General features: G+C 36.2%; 1 protein-coding gene across 1 annotated transcript in view; it reads left to right on the plus strand.

Annotated features, from left to right (window-relative positions):
- Positions 1 to 18,011, plus strand: part of EYS (eyes shut homolog) — a gene marked incomplete at both ends in the record, with an annotated part of 784,773 nt that overhangs the window by 549,435 nt on the left and 217,327 nt on the right. The window contains one exon of the mRNA XM_084261159.1: positions 2,792 to 2,904. Within this exon, the coding sequence (XP_084117285.1) occupies positions 2,792 to 2,904 (113 nt within the window). The remainder of the gene's footprint in view (positions 1 to 2,791; positions 2,905 to 18,011) is intronic.

The following is an 18,011-nucleotide window of genomic DNA, read 5'->3' on the forward strand; positions in this document are numbered from 1 at the left end:
GTCATGTTCTAATTTAGTATTTTGAGTTCTAGTAAAACCTCATTTTAAAATATTTCAGTCTTACAAAGTCTCTTATTCCTTTCAATAAAAGGGCAGGTGGTTTTACCTCAGGGCTCTGGACAGAGCAAAAAGCCATCACAATATTAAACATGGTTTACTGTCTGTTAAGGAAGAAGGCAAAATATACAGACTAGAGGTCATCATTCTTTTTATGACATTTAATAAAAAAGAGATAAGGAAGACTGCTTTGTAAAAAATGTCTTCCCGTTAATTTGACCAATTTTGACCCCATTTAGACTTATATCATCCACAACAACCTGTGGCAAAGTTCCACATCTTAATTTTGAGTATTACAAAAAGGATGCCCTTTAGCTTGCTTTCATCTTTGCACTGATTTATGTAATTTAATGTCCTTTTGATCCTGCATTGTGAGAAAGTCTTAAAACTCTTTTATTCATCTTCACACTACTCTGTTCTAAGTCTCCTTGATGGTGGGTTTTCCCGGATAAAGAATCCTAGTCTGTGTAATCACTGTGTTCAGTAACTTGTGTTTACCATCATCCTTACATACCTTACAGTTTTTGCATGTTGTGAGGTTTTAGCATATTGTGAAAACCTCAGAGAAGAAGGTTTTTGGATTTGCTGCCCTGAGTAATGGAGGACACAGTGAGCCACCCATCAATATGCCTAAGAGCACAGACCCTAACGCAGATTGCTGAGGGAATTTCTGGGGGCTCTCGATATTGAGAAAGGTCACTATTTATTCACATGTTTTTTGCTTCTATTTTAACCATTCTCCTAATTTATTGAAGGCCTGCCTTGTTATCCCAGGTTGACTGAGTTACTTCAGAATCTTTTAGCACAGAAACTTGTTAAAAGCCTTTTGAAAATCAAAGGCTATGTGCCAAGGCATCCGTGTTCACATATTCAGTGTTCCTCCTGTGAGCTACAATTTCCCTTTTCAGAAACAACCTCAGCTATTCCCCGGTACATTATGTTCATCTATGTATATTTAAATTCTGTTCTGTAATGTAGTTCTTAATGGTTTGTCTGGAGTGGAACTGGTACTTACCAATCCATAGTTCGAGGTGTGCCCTTAAATTCCTTAGTTTTGTTACCCTTTCCCAAAGCATTAAAACCTCCCAAAAAACAACAGAACAACCCAAACCTAAAGCAAACAAACCCAAAACCTAAAAATCCACATGCAGCATTACTGTGGTTTGGATGCCATTTTAAGTGATGACCATAGTAACTTCCTGTGGCATTTTTGGGCAGAGACTGTCTGGATTTTATATTTTATTTATTTTATATTATTTTTCTACTGTTCATTTTGTTAACTTATTTTAAAACATATTCAAGCAATAATTCAATTTGAGAGAGATCACTGATATTTTCCTTCTAAAGAGGAATACTGGCATGGGAACCTCCCATAGCATTTCTACATGAAATTTTGGTTCGGTGGGCTCATTTACATTTCCTGCTAGAGCCTTACCCCTTTGAACAACCCTTTTATATTGTGACAGTGAATTGGCCCTGTAGCCTTTCTGGCAGTCTTACTGCTCCTGTTAGGTTTTAACAAACATTTAATGATCACCATTATGCTTTTAGCAAATTGTTCCTGAAGATGGGGTTTTTTTTTTGCCTTCTCTAGCTGGCCTGCTTTATTGGGTTTTACTGCCAGTGTTTATCTAACTTTCTATTTCCCTTCATTTGGACATGACCTCAACTTTTAAAGGATACCTTTTTAGCCATTATAAACTTTTTTTACCTTGCTATTTAAACATTTTTGGTTTTAAGGGGTTCTAAAGCCTTTTTTTTCCCCTCTATCAGTTTATTTACATTTTCTGTGAACCTCTGATAACTTGTTTTAAGTATTCATCTGCCTGTGCTTTACCCTTTGGGACCTTCCTTTGAATTTCCTTTTAAAAAGTTACTTGGTTTTTATGTAGTGCTCCTGTGCAAAATGATGACCTTGATGACTTTCATTGGTTTGTTTCTTCAGGTATCTAAACCTGCAGGTATCTAAACCTGACTTCACGGTCATTGATAGCAACAGTCCAGTGCTAAGGACCAAGCCAAGACTTGCTTCTCCTTCTATAGACTTATGACCAACAGTCATTTAGGTGCATAGGGCATAGCCTCTTACACTATTAGTGTATTTTCTTCCTGAGTATTCTTCCAAGTCCTCATTCAAGTGTATCAATGACTTTGATCTTCATGGACAGCCCTTGAAGTACTTTTTTCCTGTTTTGGCAGGAAATTTATTATATTAACTCTGAAATCTTACCTGTTTGCAGCTCCAAAGCCAGGTACATGTGTTCTGATGTGACCAAGAACTTGTCACAGTCCAGTCTATAAAGACTCAGTTGCAACATTTTTTGTGGTTTGTTTATATATTATAACATCTGTCAACATACTGTGCCAGTGTTACATGTTTAGATGGTGAGATATGCATAACAATTTGTTTTCCTGTTTTTTCAGTGCCCCTACCGTGTTTCCCATTTTTAATAGGGCCTTAGGCATCTTTGAAACATGATTAATGGCACAAAATGTCTTTTGAGCAGGGAAGTAGTACACTTAGAAGTAGACTTTTCAAAGCTTATCTTACTGTAATTTCTTTTCCCATTCAATTCTTTTTAAATAGAATTTCATTAGAGAAAAAATGGAGTATGGGAGAGTTCTTCAGGAGTAGGGACAAATTATGTCACAAATCTTTTGCAGAAACATAATTATTTTAAAGAATGATCACAATTGCAGCAAGCAAAAGAACTGTGCATTTTCTTCTTTGTAGGTACCTGGACCTGTCTACAATTTCACTGGCTGTATACAAGTCGTAGAAATCAATCATGTGGGACCTTTCAACCTCTCTAATGCTGTGGGAAGAAATAATGTTAACAATTGCAGGTAAAGTACCCTCTGTGTACCCTTTTCAAATCAGAAGAAACTGTGTTGATTTTGCTTTCTTCCTTAAATTGGGTGACCATTTTTGATAATTTCAACAATGGTTACAGAAAAACAGAGAGGTATAGTGCTTTCTTTCATGCTTCTGAGGCATTTCCTATATGAAAGATACTTTTTGCAGAGCAGTTCAATTAAGTTTGACAGCTTACTTAGTGTGGATTTTTACTCAATGAATGCTGAAGTGTAGTGTACTAAGCAAGATTATCTACAACATAATGCAGGAGTGGGAAGCAGAGTGCTAGTAGTGTTAAGTAGTACTTATGGTTTTGGGATTTCCATTGATCTTGTAACAAATACTGATGACGTGCTGCTACACCTGGTATATATGAGATTGTGAAAAATGCTGGAAAGAATTGTTTCTATACATACAGGAAAATCCCTCTTGGTTTCATTTTTGCATATTCTCATTGCTCTTGGTTGTGTATTGATTGAAATTAAAGGTCATACAGAGACAATGGCATAGATTAGGGTTCTGTTCTGGCATATCAGCAGTTTGAACATGGAAAAGTAAAACCCAAAAGAAAGTAGAGGTGAATTGCATTTGTAGATTAGGATTTTAGTCACAGGATTTACATCCTATGGACCTGGAGAATTTTTTACATATGTCTTTAATAGTTTAATTAATGTTTATGTACTTTGAACAGAATGGAAAGCTAGTGGCAACTGACTAGATCATTAGGCAAAGATCCATGACATCTGGACTCTGCTCTCATTTCTACCACTAGCCCCTTAATGAACTTAAGTACACCACACTCAAAGTTATGAAAGGAGTGTAACCATCAAATCTATTCTCTGAGCAACCATCTCCATCAATTCCTAGGCACCTAAGCTTTTGCTTAGTAAAATAAACTCTGAACAGTGTAAAAAAAATTTACTCTGAACAAGTTCAGCTTGTTACACCTGCACAGACCTGCCAGTGATTTTATTTACAGCAGCATCTAAGTGTCATCTCTTTGTCCAAACTTGATAAATAAATCTTTGCACCCTTTGAGTTCCCAGAGGCATTTCATTTGGAAGATGTTATCTAAATGCATTTAACAAGCAGTTGTGGGTATAAATCCTGTACAAGATACGGAACTCTGGCCTCTGTTGTGATAGCACCCAGCTAAGAAAAAAGCAATGGCTCCACTCTTGCCTTTCTGCACTGGGTTTTTTTCCTAACCAGAACCACAGTGTCTTCCAAAAGGGGGGCACCACACTATGGTCTGTGGAACTATGCCTCTGCGCACAACAGACCTTCATGGAGATGAAAGGAAGTGAAGAAGCTACTTCATTCTTTTGATTCAGGTATTAACTTAGGGGCAAAAAAATCCTGAACTTCAAAAACTATTTATATATTAGAAAAGTTAATCATTGGGGAAAAAAAAGTAAGCCATCTCAGGTGTCTCCTCTGGTTACTAGATTAGTAAATTGATCTTTATTTTGAACATGCATTAGAGTTTTGACATCCCAAATATTAGGCAAGATGCAGCTCTGTTTTTTAAACGACGTGATAGAAGAGGGATAACTTAAAAGTTAGGACTGTTAAAATCTTTTGTGCTTTCTTTCATTCTCCAAAATATTACTTTCTCTGAAATATGTATCTACATCCTTAATCATTCTGACACTTTAGTTTTTCCTATTGAGCAGTTGATGCAACCATTCATTTAAGAACCAATAGTTTTCAAGAACCAAAAGACCAATGAGATCTGCTTTCTCCAGTCTGTGTATATATAAAATACAGACATATAGCCACAGGAGGGAGAGGGCTAACAAGCAAATTCAGCTCTGTTTGTTTTTAAGTTTATTTAACTTAAAATATGATATTATCTGTTTTGTTATAAACTATAGAATTATATGCCAAGATTTATTGGATTTTTAATTGATTCTAATACTTCCCTTCCTAGTTATTCAATTAGCATAGAAGTATGGCTGATACAGTATAAATATTAAAGAAAGCTTCGTTTGAATCAGAACTTGGTGATTCCAGTCTAGGGCTTTCTTACAGTAAGAAAACACTTACTGTGTATGTGTAACTGATTAGGTGAGCAGAATGACATGATAGTTTGTATAGATGAAATATGGAAATAGTCTCATATATAAAAGGATGCTGGAAGGATGTTGGGCCTCCTCGGTCCTTGATCCTGGACAACATGTTTCTTTTCCCTCTCTGCCTGTTGCAGAACACTGCAGATGAACCTATCAACATCCAGCCTACAGAGAGCTGGCTTTATCCCCATCCAAATCACGGCTGTTCCTTTGCGTGAAAAGCTGGGAAACAGAGTTGAAATTAGTCTAAATTTCCCATGGTTATCCCATAGGAGTAGACTGCAGGGGAGTCTGGCAAGTGTTCTTCTTAACCATTTCCTGTCCTGTGACACATGAATTTAGTATCTGCCCACACATGGCAGCCTACATCATCCTTTGCTTTTCACTTCAGGTATAACTCACATACATCCTGACCATCATCAGTCACATATAAATTCTGCTTGCCAGAAGCATCTGGACAGAAGTTGGAAAGAGTAATCTCAAGAAATTCAACAAGGGCAAGTGTAGGGTCCTGCACCTAGGGAGGAATAACTCCTTTGCACCAGTACAGGTTAGGGGCAGACCTGCTGAAAAGCAGCTCTGTGGAAAAAAAAACTGGGAGTCCTGGTGGACAACAGGTTAAGCACAAGCCAGCAGAGTGCCCTTGTGGCCAGGAAAGCCAGTGGCATCCTGGGGCATATCAAGAAGAGTGTGGCTAGAAGGTTGAGGGAAAGCTATCCTCCCCCTCTACGCTGCCCTGGAGAGGCCTCATCTGGAATACTGTGTGCATTTCTGGGCTTCCCAATTCAATGAGGACAGGGAGCAGCTAGAGAGTGTAAAAAACAGGGCTACATGGATGATTAGGGGACTAGAACATCTCTCTTATGAAGAGAAGCTGAGGGACTTGGGACTTTTTAGCCTAGAGAAGACTGAGAGGGAGTTTTATCTACACTTACATATACTTGAGGGGTGGGTGTCAGGAGGATAGGGTCAGACTTTTTTCAGTGTTCTTCAGTGTTTCAATGTTTTTCAGTGGTGCCTAGTGACAGGACAAGAGGCAACGGGCATAAACTTGAATATAGGAAGGTCCACCTAAACATGAGGAGGAACTTCTTTACTGTGAAGTTGGCAGAGCATTGGCACAGGCAGCTCAGAGAGGTTGTGGAGTCTCTTTCTCTGGAGATACTCAAAACCCACCTCGACGCTGCCCTGTGTAACCTCTAAGTGATCTTGCTCTGTCAGGGGAGTTGGACTAGATGGTCTGCAGAGGCCTCTTCCAACTCCTGTCATTCTGTGATTGTATAATCTAGAAAGTCCAGCTGCCATTGTCTTTTTGCAAGAAAGACTTCTTGGGAAGAGAGATGTGTTTTAAAAAGAAAGGAGAAAATGATTGAAGCAAGTTGCTTAAATAAGGCAATATTGGACTATGTGTGTTGCGATTACAGGTAGCTGGTGAATATGAGAACCCCTAGTGTATTTATATTGCATTTTCAGAATTCATATGGTTCTGTTGATGCAATATTGCTACAGCTGGAGCTGTCTGGCAGTAACAGAGTACTCTGCACTGTGTCAGACAAAGCAATCAGTTTTTTTCCTGGACGAACATCCCTGTATTTATCATACAGTGGCCCTAAGTATTTCTGTTCTTGCTGTTGTAGTTTTTCTTTAATTGACCTTCTACTTATGATCAGATGTTTGTAGACTTCTAGTCCTTTTGAATGCCCCTCCTTTTGCATATTCAGCCATATTCTAGTGTCATTCATTTCCTCTGATGAGGTTTTTACGTCTTGGTTCTCCAGCAGGATGGTTTACTTCACTATTGTGGTGTAGAAGGTTAGCCAGAGCGAGACATGCAGAAACTACTTAAAGTGTATGGGCTTGTGAGTAGATTTTAAGCATATGAATTTTTAATAGGTTTGAAATTTACTCAAATGTGTTCTGCCATTTTTTTAACTGGGTCTATTTGAATTTTAAAATACCAGAAGGATGAGCTAATATGTGTAAGGAATATAGAGAGTTTTCAAAACCAAATTTAGATACAGTTCGTTAACCTATTCAAAACTATTGGCATCTACTACTTCAGGACATGTCAGTACCTTTCATAAGACATTATATACTCTGTTACTTATTTTAGAGATTATTGTGATTTAGGTTACTGTTTAAACATTTTTGAGAATTAAGAAGTGTAAAAAACTGAAGCCTTAATGTTTATTTCACTGGGGTATGTATCTGACTGTCACCTGCTGTCTAAAATGCCCTAAATATGTAGGGAAAGAATGGAGTTTGTTCCTTTAGCATTCATATTTTGTAATGCAAAAATCAGACGCTGCAAAGAAGGGAGAACTATTTGAACTTGGGAGAACTAAATGGGAGATGGGTGGCAACGTGGAAATTGTCTTTCATATTTTGAAAGCAGGTGCTAAGTTCTTCTTAAATTCATAAATTGATGAAGGAAGCACTGGGAAGTTGTGTAAGATCAAAGATCTTAAAACTTGCAATCACCCTGATTGTTCTGAAAGATGCAAGATTTGTGTGCATACTCAGAAGTACTGAGGTTTTCAGTGTGAGGCTTTGACTCAGTTAATCCGTAAGGCACTGGCCCAGATCCGTCTGCTGGTAACTTGCAGCACTGTTAAAGCCTTGAGTTCATAGATGTGCTGTAACAGGTGATACCATGGTGAGGAGAGAATGGCTAGGAAGGATGTGTTGCACACAGGGCTCGTCAGAGGGCTGCCTACCATAAGGTCTAACCAAGGTGAAATAGGAAATGGCAGAGCAACGTTATGGGCAGGAAAATGAATTTAAGCTTGACTCTCTGAGAGCAGATTTGTAGCCATAAAAGTCCTCTGAGCTATGTGGCTTTTGCTTTCAGGAAAGGTCGTAACAGAACCGTATCAATTAATAAAGGTCAGCCCCCAATAGGTAGTTTTCTAGAATAATGCTTAGGTAAATCTTGTCAAACTTCACGTTCAGGTTCTGTTTAAAGTATTCTTGTCTCAAAACTGTGAATATAGGCAATTTTGGAAGAGATTATATAATGGTCAACAGTGGTAAAGGAGACAATTAGAAATAACAGATCTCTGATGAGATCTTTTAAGAAATGTGGGGGGTTTGTGGGGTTTTTATTTTGGTTTGTTGGGGTTTTTTGTTTGGTATTTTGGGTTTTTTCCATCTTCTGAAGCAAGTAGGACAGTTGTGATGTGTTAATGTAATATAAAGCTCCTGGAAGTGTTTCAGAAAATGTTACTGGAATAGATTTGCAAAATGAATGGCTATCACTTTCAGGCAGAGTTCAGATGACAAATATAAATGAAGCTTTGAGTCCCAGTATTAAAAGCTGGTGTTTACTCCTGCTCACTTCTGTTTTAGCATCTGGGAGCTAAGACTGCTGTATATTCCTGCAAGACTTTATTGCATATAGTAAATTCAAAGGTTCCAAACACACACACATACACATAAAATCTATACATATACATATGCATGCATATATGCATATACATATATTTGTCAAAGTCATGATTTGTGGTGGGGTTTTTTTCAATTCCTAATAGGAAACATAATAACACTGTTTGTTCTAAGAGAAGTCTTACTGATGAATGCAAATGTACAAGGCTGATTTGCACTCACAGACAGGAGCTAATAAGCTAAGTCCTTCATTACTGCCCACTGGAAAGATTTTTGGTTGTTTTTTTTTGAAGACTTTATTTTGCTGTTAATTTATCTTAAGATGTTTTTTCCAGGCCAAAACTGAGCTTCATTTCAGCAAAGACTGTGATTGCTATTTGCATTTAGGAAAGAGGCTCTTGAATGTGCATTACCCAAGTTCTATTCCATCAAGCAGACTGATGGGTTTCCTAATGCATGGCAATTTTCTCAGGAGCTATGCAATACATTTTGGAGATCTCTACATGTTTTCAGTAAGCCCTCAGTTCCACTTTCCCCTCACTTATCCACTTTCCAACAAGCTCTAAATCCCCTTCCTTATGTTTGAGTACTCCACTTTCCATTTTGTAGTTCTCTGTGATATTTTTACAAACATCCCAACAGACCCCTAACACTTCTGTGAAGTTCAGTCTCCTGTGCAATTTCTTAGCATGTCTCTTCCTCTGTGGAACCTCTTGGGTTTTTTGAATATTATAAAATGTCACAACTCAGAGCATCAGAGTTGCTTTTCAGCTGGTTGTGAAAGTCAGTTACCATTCCATACCTGGAAAAGGAAAAGCACTTACGGTGGTATGTGTATACTGTATGTTAAAGTTCATCCTAGGAGTCCATACAAGGCTCAGGTAAGGTTAAAGAGTTTCTTCATATAAATCCACCTGAACTGAAAAACTTAAATTCAAACCTGAAGGGGAAGTCACAGAGTTCCAAAGTTGAGCTCTTCTGTCTACTTATATATTAGTTCATGAGTAAATGGAAGATCATGTGAGAAGCACTGAGCTTGTGTTGTACGTGAAAGAGTGTTCTTACATTTCAATATAGGTAGTTATGTTTTGGATTTTTTTCAGTGCTAAATTCTGAAAAAAAATAGTAGTGCTTCTCAACACTGTAGAAGAAAATTATTAAATTAATAATATTGACACTTGTTAGTTTTATTTATTTAACAGGTTTTCTGCGGTTAACAGAGATTGAGAGAAATTGAGATAGAGATTATGTTTCTGAAGTACAGAACTGAAGATAAAGCTTCAGAAATGTCATTCATTTGTATTCCCCATATATACGATGCTTGATATTATGCCAATAACAACTCTGGAATTTTAACATAGAGAGGGATAACAAGAATTTTTTAAAATTATTATTATTATTACTATTATTATGCCTTTTTCTCTCTCATCTATTGCTTTTGCTGGCTGATAACCTTTTTCTATGTGTTTCTCATTGCCTGTTCCTCTTTTTCCAGTACTAGAGTTGCTTTTATACACTTTCACCCTCTTTGCTTGCAGTTCTTGATTTGCTTTGCAGCTCTTGATTTCCCTTATCTACTGCATTTGTTTGCAGTGTTTTCTTTTTGTTTGTGAGTTTTGCTGCCCTGTGGGATTTCCTTTCTGCTCTGGGTGTGTACATGAATTCTGGATATTTTTCTGTTACTTTTCTTGCTCCTTTGGCATTCCTGCTCGGATGATGACTTTCCAGTAATAACAGAGTTCAGTGTTGGGGAAGAAAAAAAAAGAGAAGTGATGTATCTAATCTTTCCAACTGTTATAAATCCTGAAAATCACTGTAAATTGTTGTGTAAGCCTTTAGCTCAATCTTTTGAAGTATTCTGTGGAAATTGTTTGTGATGGATATTAGAAAAATGTGTCAGATATGCAGGTGAGATAATGTGTGTTTGTAAATAGTACATTTCTCTCCCTGTTTCTGGAACAGGTTGCCTCTCATCAGCATATCACAAAGCGAACACCAGTTTTACTTGGGGGAACTCTCTAAAAGTTTAATAATAATTTTTGGTGATATTTAGCTTGACCTTACTTACCCTTCTGTAGCTTTAGGCATGTGCATTATACCAACAGAGGATTGTTTCTTAATTCTGTCAACAGAATTCAGCAGCAGTCACTCTCTGTTAGTTTTTTCTGTAATGAATCATTGTAATGAGATTCTGATTTCTGCTGGAATTGCCAGGTACCTGCACAGAAGCTAAGACAAGACTTAGAGAATACTGTGCTTTTTTTTCCTCTGTTTTATCGAGGAACCATCTGCAAGTAGATGTCAATACATACATGCCAATGCATCAGTCTGACGCAGTGTGTTACAAATAAATAACATCTCAGATATTTTGGAAAACACTGACACAGTCCCACAGAAAGGAAATTTTAGTATTAGTAAGACTTTCTACTGCTGTTCATATGAACTTCATTATTTTATAACATACTTATTTCACGAGGTAAAGAAGGGGTTCCAGTGCTGGGGAAGTGCTGTTTTGCACTCATGACACACCTTTCTATTTTAGTTCAGTTCTGTAATATTGAATATCTCCAGTTTCTGGTGATTCTTATGCCACATGATTACTAAATTTATTAATGGAATTTATAAAGCTTCTTCCACCCCAGATACTTAACCATTGCATATAAATGGATCCCTTTTTACGTCAGTAAAATAAAGTGCTCATCTTTCATCAGAACACTCATAGTACAGAACTCAATTTGTTATATAAATATTTTAGGAAGGAGAAAGACGTGTTAAAGACTTCTGTTAAAACAAGAAAATCTGCATCTACTGTGGCCTGTTTGCATTGAGTGAAAGATTGAAACCCCACAAACAACTGTGATTAGTGTATAAAGTCACTGTATTCATCCACAGCACATCCTTATTACTTGGAAACAAGAGAGATTGCCTGTCAGGTGCCTCTTCATCACAGGGTTGTACATAGATGAAAGGAGAGTTTGGGATGTGGCAGAGCTCAGTGGACCAGCATGGGGTCAGTCAAAAATTCTGGGAGCCATTAAACTCTATAGCATAACCCGGTGAATTCTCTGTACTTGGAGCTTCTGAAGTGTCAAGAGTGATCAGAATTATATGGCTGCCAAGGTAGCTTGAAAGCCTTTTTCTTCTCTTTCAGCCTTTCTTACCTGTGGATTGTGGGGTAATCTGATGGGTGGAGGATATCAGCCATATGCTTTTACCTTCATCAAATGAGGACCCCTTTTTTGCTTTACATCAAAGATTGTATTTGCTGGAATCCTACAGATTGCCAAAACCTTTGGATTTATCTAGGTTAATGATGCTGTTCATTACCTTCTTCAAATTGCTTCAAGTACTTCCCTAGAAATTCTGTCATCCAAATAAGAACTGTTCTTGAACATGTTAGCTTTGGAAATATAAAACCATAAAAAAATTTCTATCAAGAAAATACGTTTTATAGATTTATGAGAAGTCTTGATTTCTCATGAATGCATGAATGTAACTTTTTCATTTCAGATTTCAGCACAGTGTCCCCTAAAACCAAAATAATACTATAAATATGAAAATAGACGGGGATTGCTAGAATGTAAGCAAAAGGATTGGTTTGAGAACATCCCAACTTTCCTAGAACACTAGGAGCAGAATCACAAAATGAAACCAAATTTAAAACCAGTTTTCAAAATTCTTAAAACTTCACTACATATAATTTTCACAGCATTAATAATATCATCTGTCATAGATGTTCCAGTACTCTTTGGAAATTTTAATGTAATGCTTAAGAAAAATTATGTTAGGGACACAAAACATCAAGTAGTATGGTTCAGTAGCTTCCTGAAATAATCACTTGGGCTTCCAGCCAGGCAGGTATGCAAATAATAAAACTCACTTCTTCTGCTTTCTTAGGAAAGAAAAAAATAATCTCAACTTTGTGCTGCCTGTCTAAAACTTGGAGATAGGTACATGGATGGGTTTCACAGAATTCTGCTTAAAGAATATTTCCCTGTATAACTAGTCTTAAATTTATTATGAGCAGTGGTTCGGAAAAACCAAGCAGATAGCAGGAGCAATTGTCTAAAACCAATCAAATAGTAAAAGAAATTATCTTGCATGCTTTCCTTATTGGACTACAGTCACACTTCGCTTTAGTGGTAGCATTTGATGTTGTTCCAATTACAGACATCTAGAAATAGAGGAAAAAATGTTCTGTTATGTACTCAGAAATAATTAAACACTGGAGCTGGTTTCTGTGACTTCGAAATTATGTGCAGAGTGCCTCGTAATGGAGATGTGTAGTTGCTTTTGTTGTTATACTAGACTGTACTGTGAAGAAAGGCATATTAGAATAAGTAAGAATGAGACTCACACTGAAAGGAATAATTTGCCTACTGGAAGCTTGAATCAATATAATACTTTATCTTTGAATCTTTGCAATTCACTCTTGGATTTGATACAGTAGTAATGAGAGTTGCCTTCAATTGCGAACAGCCACAATTCCAAGAGAAAGTTTGGATGTTAGTTTTATTCTGTCTAGTAACTCTTTGCTGGCATCCATTCTGTGTCCTTCATTGCATCAGTGAATAGGGCTTCATGACCTATAAAGTACTCATGGCTTTGTAAAAATCTTGTTTAATAAACCTAATAATGAAGTAGTCAACAACATCATAAAACCTGTTGTATTTTTATAGAAAATAAAATCATTACAAAGAATATTCTACCATTTGAAAAATATTTTGAACTTTTTTTTACACCTAAAAAGAGATGGTTTGAGCTTCCTTTTGGCAGAGCACTTTTAATAACAACTGTCCATTTCTGATCTAAAATTTATTAATGAATCCAAGTTCTAAAAGCAGGGGTTTTTTAAAGGTCTGTTATATTGTCAGTATCCAAAAGATATCGATTTTAGTGATATGTATTATGAACCTATAAATCAAAATTTGATATATTAATATGCAGTTAATTTGATAAAAGGTACTTGCAATAAAATAAAATTGCTCAGATGTAGCAGGTGTAATTATTACCAGAAAGGGAACTAAACTAACAGAAATATGTAATAACTTTTTTAAAAATTAACTTTGTACAAAGCTTCATATTTGATTTTCTTCTCCAAACAAGCCAAACCCCAAAGGAACAACAATATCCTGAAGAGTTATTTTTAGTTAGTGTAGGCAAGCAACTCAATGTAAGCTTCTGGAGCAAAATGCTGTATGTGATTTCTGTGTGTCTGAATAAGAAAGTAGGAAGACCGTTTCATTCCTGTGTATGCTTTTGACTGCAGTAATGGTTGCACTGTATTTCATTGCATGTGCAGTGGGGCAATGCCTAGAAAGTACAAAAGATGTACGGCATAATTAAATAATCCTCAATTAATTGGTCTCTTATATTTTTTTAAAAAATATTTATTTATTTTTATTAAAGTTATGCACAAAGATACTTCAGGAATTTGGTCCCTTTGGCTTTTTTCTAAAATATGACTGTTGTGATTGTAGTGCATACAAAGATAACACATATATTTAACAAGGGGAAACACTGGACATGGAGGAGGTTTCTTTAGCTATACAGAGACCAGCATGTTAGAACCGATGGCTTAAAGCCATGTCCAGAATATCTGAGTTGGTAATAAACCAAAAAAGCTGTAACATTAATGGTGATTATAATTGTTACTATGCCCCCACCAATTCAAGTGGTGGCTTCTTCAAGTATTGCTTTGTTAAAATTAGACTATGTATCTTCCTAGAAAGGGTTCTCTAGTCTTTACTAGTCTTAGTACAGTTGCAGCTGCAGGAAATACAAAGATCTGAGATAAACAGAAGAGGTGAAACCCTCATGTAAACTGCATTTAAAAAAAAAAAAAGAAAGTAATTATGAGCATAAAAGAATTAAAGAATAAATGTGTAGTACTGAATGTAAAATATAAAATAGATGTTTCAGGCATAGTTTCATGTCTGCCATATGATGCTGAGTGATAAATTGTCATGCATTCTTATTATTGGAAAAACCCCACTATTTAGCATAAATCTTAGATCCTAAACCAGAAAATATTGAATAAACTGATAATATATGTAATTATTTCTTAAAATATCGACATATTTCTTACTGTAATACATTCTTACTTAAATGGGTCTGTGAATCAGATAATATCTGTATTGGCTGATTAATATATAAACAAGTTCTTATCAACAACCAATAAATGGGCTTCTCTGGGGAGCTGCTAAGGAAAATATTATTTTCTACAGGGAATGGGGATTGTTTGTTTAAGGCTGTAATATTAAGTAATGCACTACTAGAAAGATATATCATCCTTCAAGGTTATAAAGTTAAGAAAACAGTCTTATCCCCACAACTACTTGATTGCAGCAGAAAAACAAATATATTTACCAGTAAAAGAAATACTAATTCCCCTCCAAAATTCGTATAAATATTTTACAATTACCTAATTTCTCAAAACCTAAATTGATTATAAATAGTTTATGTGTTTTTTCTGTACCCGTAACCTGCAGGACTGTTCAATCAGATCCTGTCTGACTCTTGCGCTGCAGTGCGGTAGATGTACAGTGCATCAGTGCCCCCTGCAGCCTTGAAACACTAGTATAGTGTTTAAAAAAGATACCTTCTTGATTTTGGTTGAAGTAACTATTCAGAAACAGAACAGCTTTAAATCCTGTTCTATCCTTTCCTTTTTTTCTCCTTCCTTCTTTAAAAATGAGATTACAGCACTTGGATAAAGAAAAAATGCTTCAGAAATTTAACCTAAAAACCAAGACAGATCTTCATCAGATATATTCTTGAGATTTTTAAACTTATTATTTTTAAACCAAAGAACTGGCATATGAAAAGCAGAAGACAGAAGCATGAGCACTTCAGAATATATGTGTAAACTTTAAAGTGAAGAGTTACAAAATGAAAGTCTGGCTCGTGGAAGATCAAATTCTGTAATGTGTAGAATTTCAGAGCATACAGAATACATTGCTTCATCTATGCAAAATGGCAGCAAGTATTCGTGTATATTTTTGACAATTCACTCAAAATCACACATAAAATACATAGACAAGTTTGTGGCTTGTGCCCTCTCCTTCAGCTCCTATTCACATCTTTCTCAAGTCATTGGTAAATTTCTAGAAATGTTATTAATTATGGGTTTGAGGACTTCTTTGAAGCCCTGAAGTTTACAGGAAGTAGTGGTTGGCAGTAGCAATAATAAAAACCTTCAGTAATTTATCAGTGTATGGGGAAAAGGAAAGATTTCAGCTGTTAAAATTGCAAGCAGTTTCAAAACGAGGACATGCACATAAATCAATTGAATTAAAAAAAAACCCACAAACTGTCTTTATGCTGTTCAATAACCTCCTGAGAAATATGTCCTCCAAAACAGCTCTCTGAAGCCAGATCTCCCCATTTTTACCTCTCTACTTTAAAATTAAGAGTTAGGTAGGAGAATAAGATGCCTTGCTACTAGTACTTATACAAGATCCTGGCTGACATGAAAGTGCGAGTTGGCACGTCTTTAACTGTCAAAAAAAATCCTTATTTAAATAACAAGATGTAATATGAATTTTTTACATCTGTAAGGAGCAAGGCTGAAGGCCAAATGACATTAGCCAATTGAAAATGCAGTAATTTCTTAGAATTAACTGCCTAACATATTTCACTGATGTCATAAAATTAAGTATTATATGAAAATGAAGGGAAGTGATTAGACCGCTTCAGTTTCTGGGCACTATAAACACAAGAGTGACATGAATAACTGGCTTCCAGCATTTACCAATTATAAAATCCATTTCATAAAACAAAAGATGTAAAGTATATTTGACATAATTAAAGTATATTTAAGAAATTCACCAGAGTTCAGAACTCTTAAGTGGCAAGATAGTTCTAGTTGCAAGTGAGATTAATTACACTTACAGCATTTTCTTTTCCTTCAGAATAAATTTTTAATATAAATAAGTTCAGTTATTTAATTAGGGAATATGGTCATATAATAAAACCTTTGTCATGTTTTCATCAGATTTGATCAAATACCAATTGAAGGAACTCCATATTTGTGAAGGAACTTCATATTTGTGAGGGAACTTACATTTTTATTCAGAAAGATATGTGTGTACCTCCTAAGCTTTGCTAAGCCCTTTGGAAATGGCGAAGCACAGTCTAGTTGCTATGGTAGTTTTTATTTTCATCAGTTAAATCAAAAGGTTAGATATTTTGTATCTTGAATTCTAAATGAGTTGTCTACATTTTTCACAAGGAAACCAAGAAAATGAGGAAAAAACCCTACAAACAAAGTAATCTTCTGTATCTTCTATGCTTTATATCTTACATTCTATGATCTTTATTCTCTTGATTGTGTCCAGATGATGGCTTTCATAAAAAGCTTGTTGACATGCTGATGAGGATTTGGTTCGTACTTTTAAATCTGACCGGATTTGAGATAATGAGCCTGTAAAATCTCCAGTATTGATGCTGTAAATACAGGTGCCTTTCACGATTGAAAGTTACTGAAGAAAGTATGGCAGAAAGATGTAGTGTAATTCGAAGGTAACAATGACGAGTACTCACTCACTGTGTCATTGAGGATATTCTCCCAGCTTTGCCTTGGGTGTCTGTCTCTTGCTTTGCAGTTGGAAAGGTCAGTGACTTTTAGCAACTGGTATTGCCTAGTCCCAAATCACACCCAGGTACTTAAACCTCCACTGACATAGCATTTAGGTTCAAGTAGTGTTTAAGGTAAGTAGAAGGTGTTAGGATCAATAGTTACAAAATACCAGTTTATTTAAAAGTTACCCTGGAGCAAATTGATCACCTCTATTATGATGGGATGGACTGGAGATGCCTTTCTTTTCCTGTAGATCAGGGTGATAAGCTCGAGCAGGTTAACAAACCCTTAGGCAGATGTTTGATTTTTTTTTTACAAGAGTTTTATTGGCAGATGAAATTTCTTCAAATATTTATGAGAGAAGAGGGTATTTTGGGTAGTATTTTAATGCCTTGGAAAATTTGGAATTGGAAAGAGATTGAACATCAGGTCATAAGTGTTGCATGTATTAATTACTTTTTTGTTGATCATGTTACTGCTATCATTGTTACACTATTTGTTCATTCTCAAATAAAGTGAGAGTGCTCAAAAATACATTATGGCCAGAATTTCCCCTGAAAAGGAGATGTGGTTTTGGGAAAAAGAAGGGGACCAGGAGCAAAGGAGGTGAACATCCTGGTTGGAGGATGAGAAAGACACATAGACATGAATGCCAGAGGATGGACGGGGACTGTGGCCTGGTAACAGGCAAGACCAGATACTACAAGCTGTGGCGCAGTGTGAATTGACGTGACTTTCCACACGAGCTTCCCTGACCAGCAGCAACTTCCCTGTTGCTAAAGAAAGTGGAAACCTAGTGAACATAAAAAGACATGGAGTGGAGAGAGGGCATGAGGGAGTATGTGAGATAATCAAGCAGGGCAAAAGCTCTAATATGGTTGCATCTTAAGTAAGCCCTGCTATCTAGATCCATGATGGGCTGTTGTTTATTCCCACATCTGTGTCACGAGCTTTATTGACTATAAAATATTTTTTTTCTTCATACATAAAGGGCTGTTACTTTAATTGCTCATCTGTTACCTTGTACTATTTAGGAAGTTTTCGGTAATACATTTTT

This window comes from Gallinula chloropus (assembly GCF_964237585.1).
Source record: "Gallinula chloropus genome assembly, chromosome: 3".
Lineage (NCBI taxonomy): Eukaryota > Metazoa > Chordata > Aves > Gruiformes > Rallidae > Gallinula > Gallinula chloropus.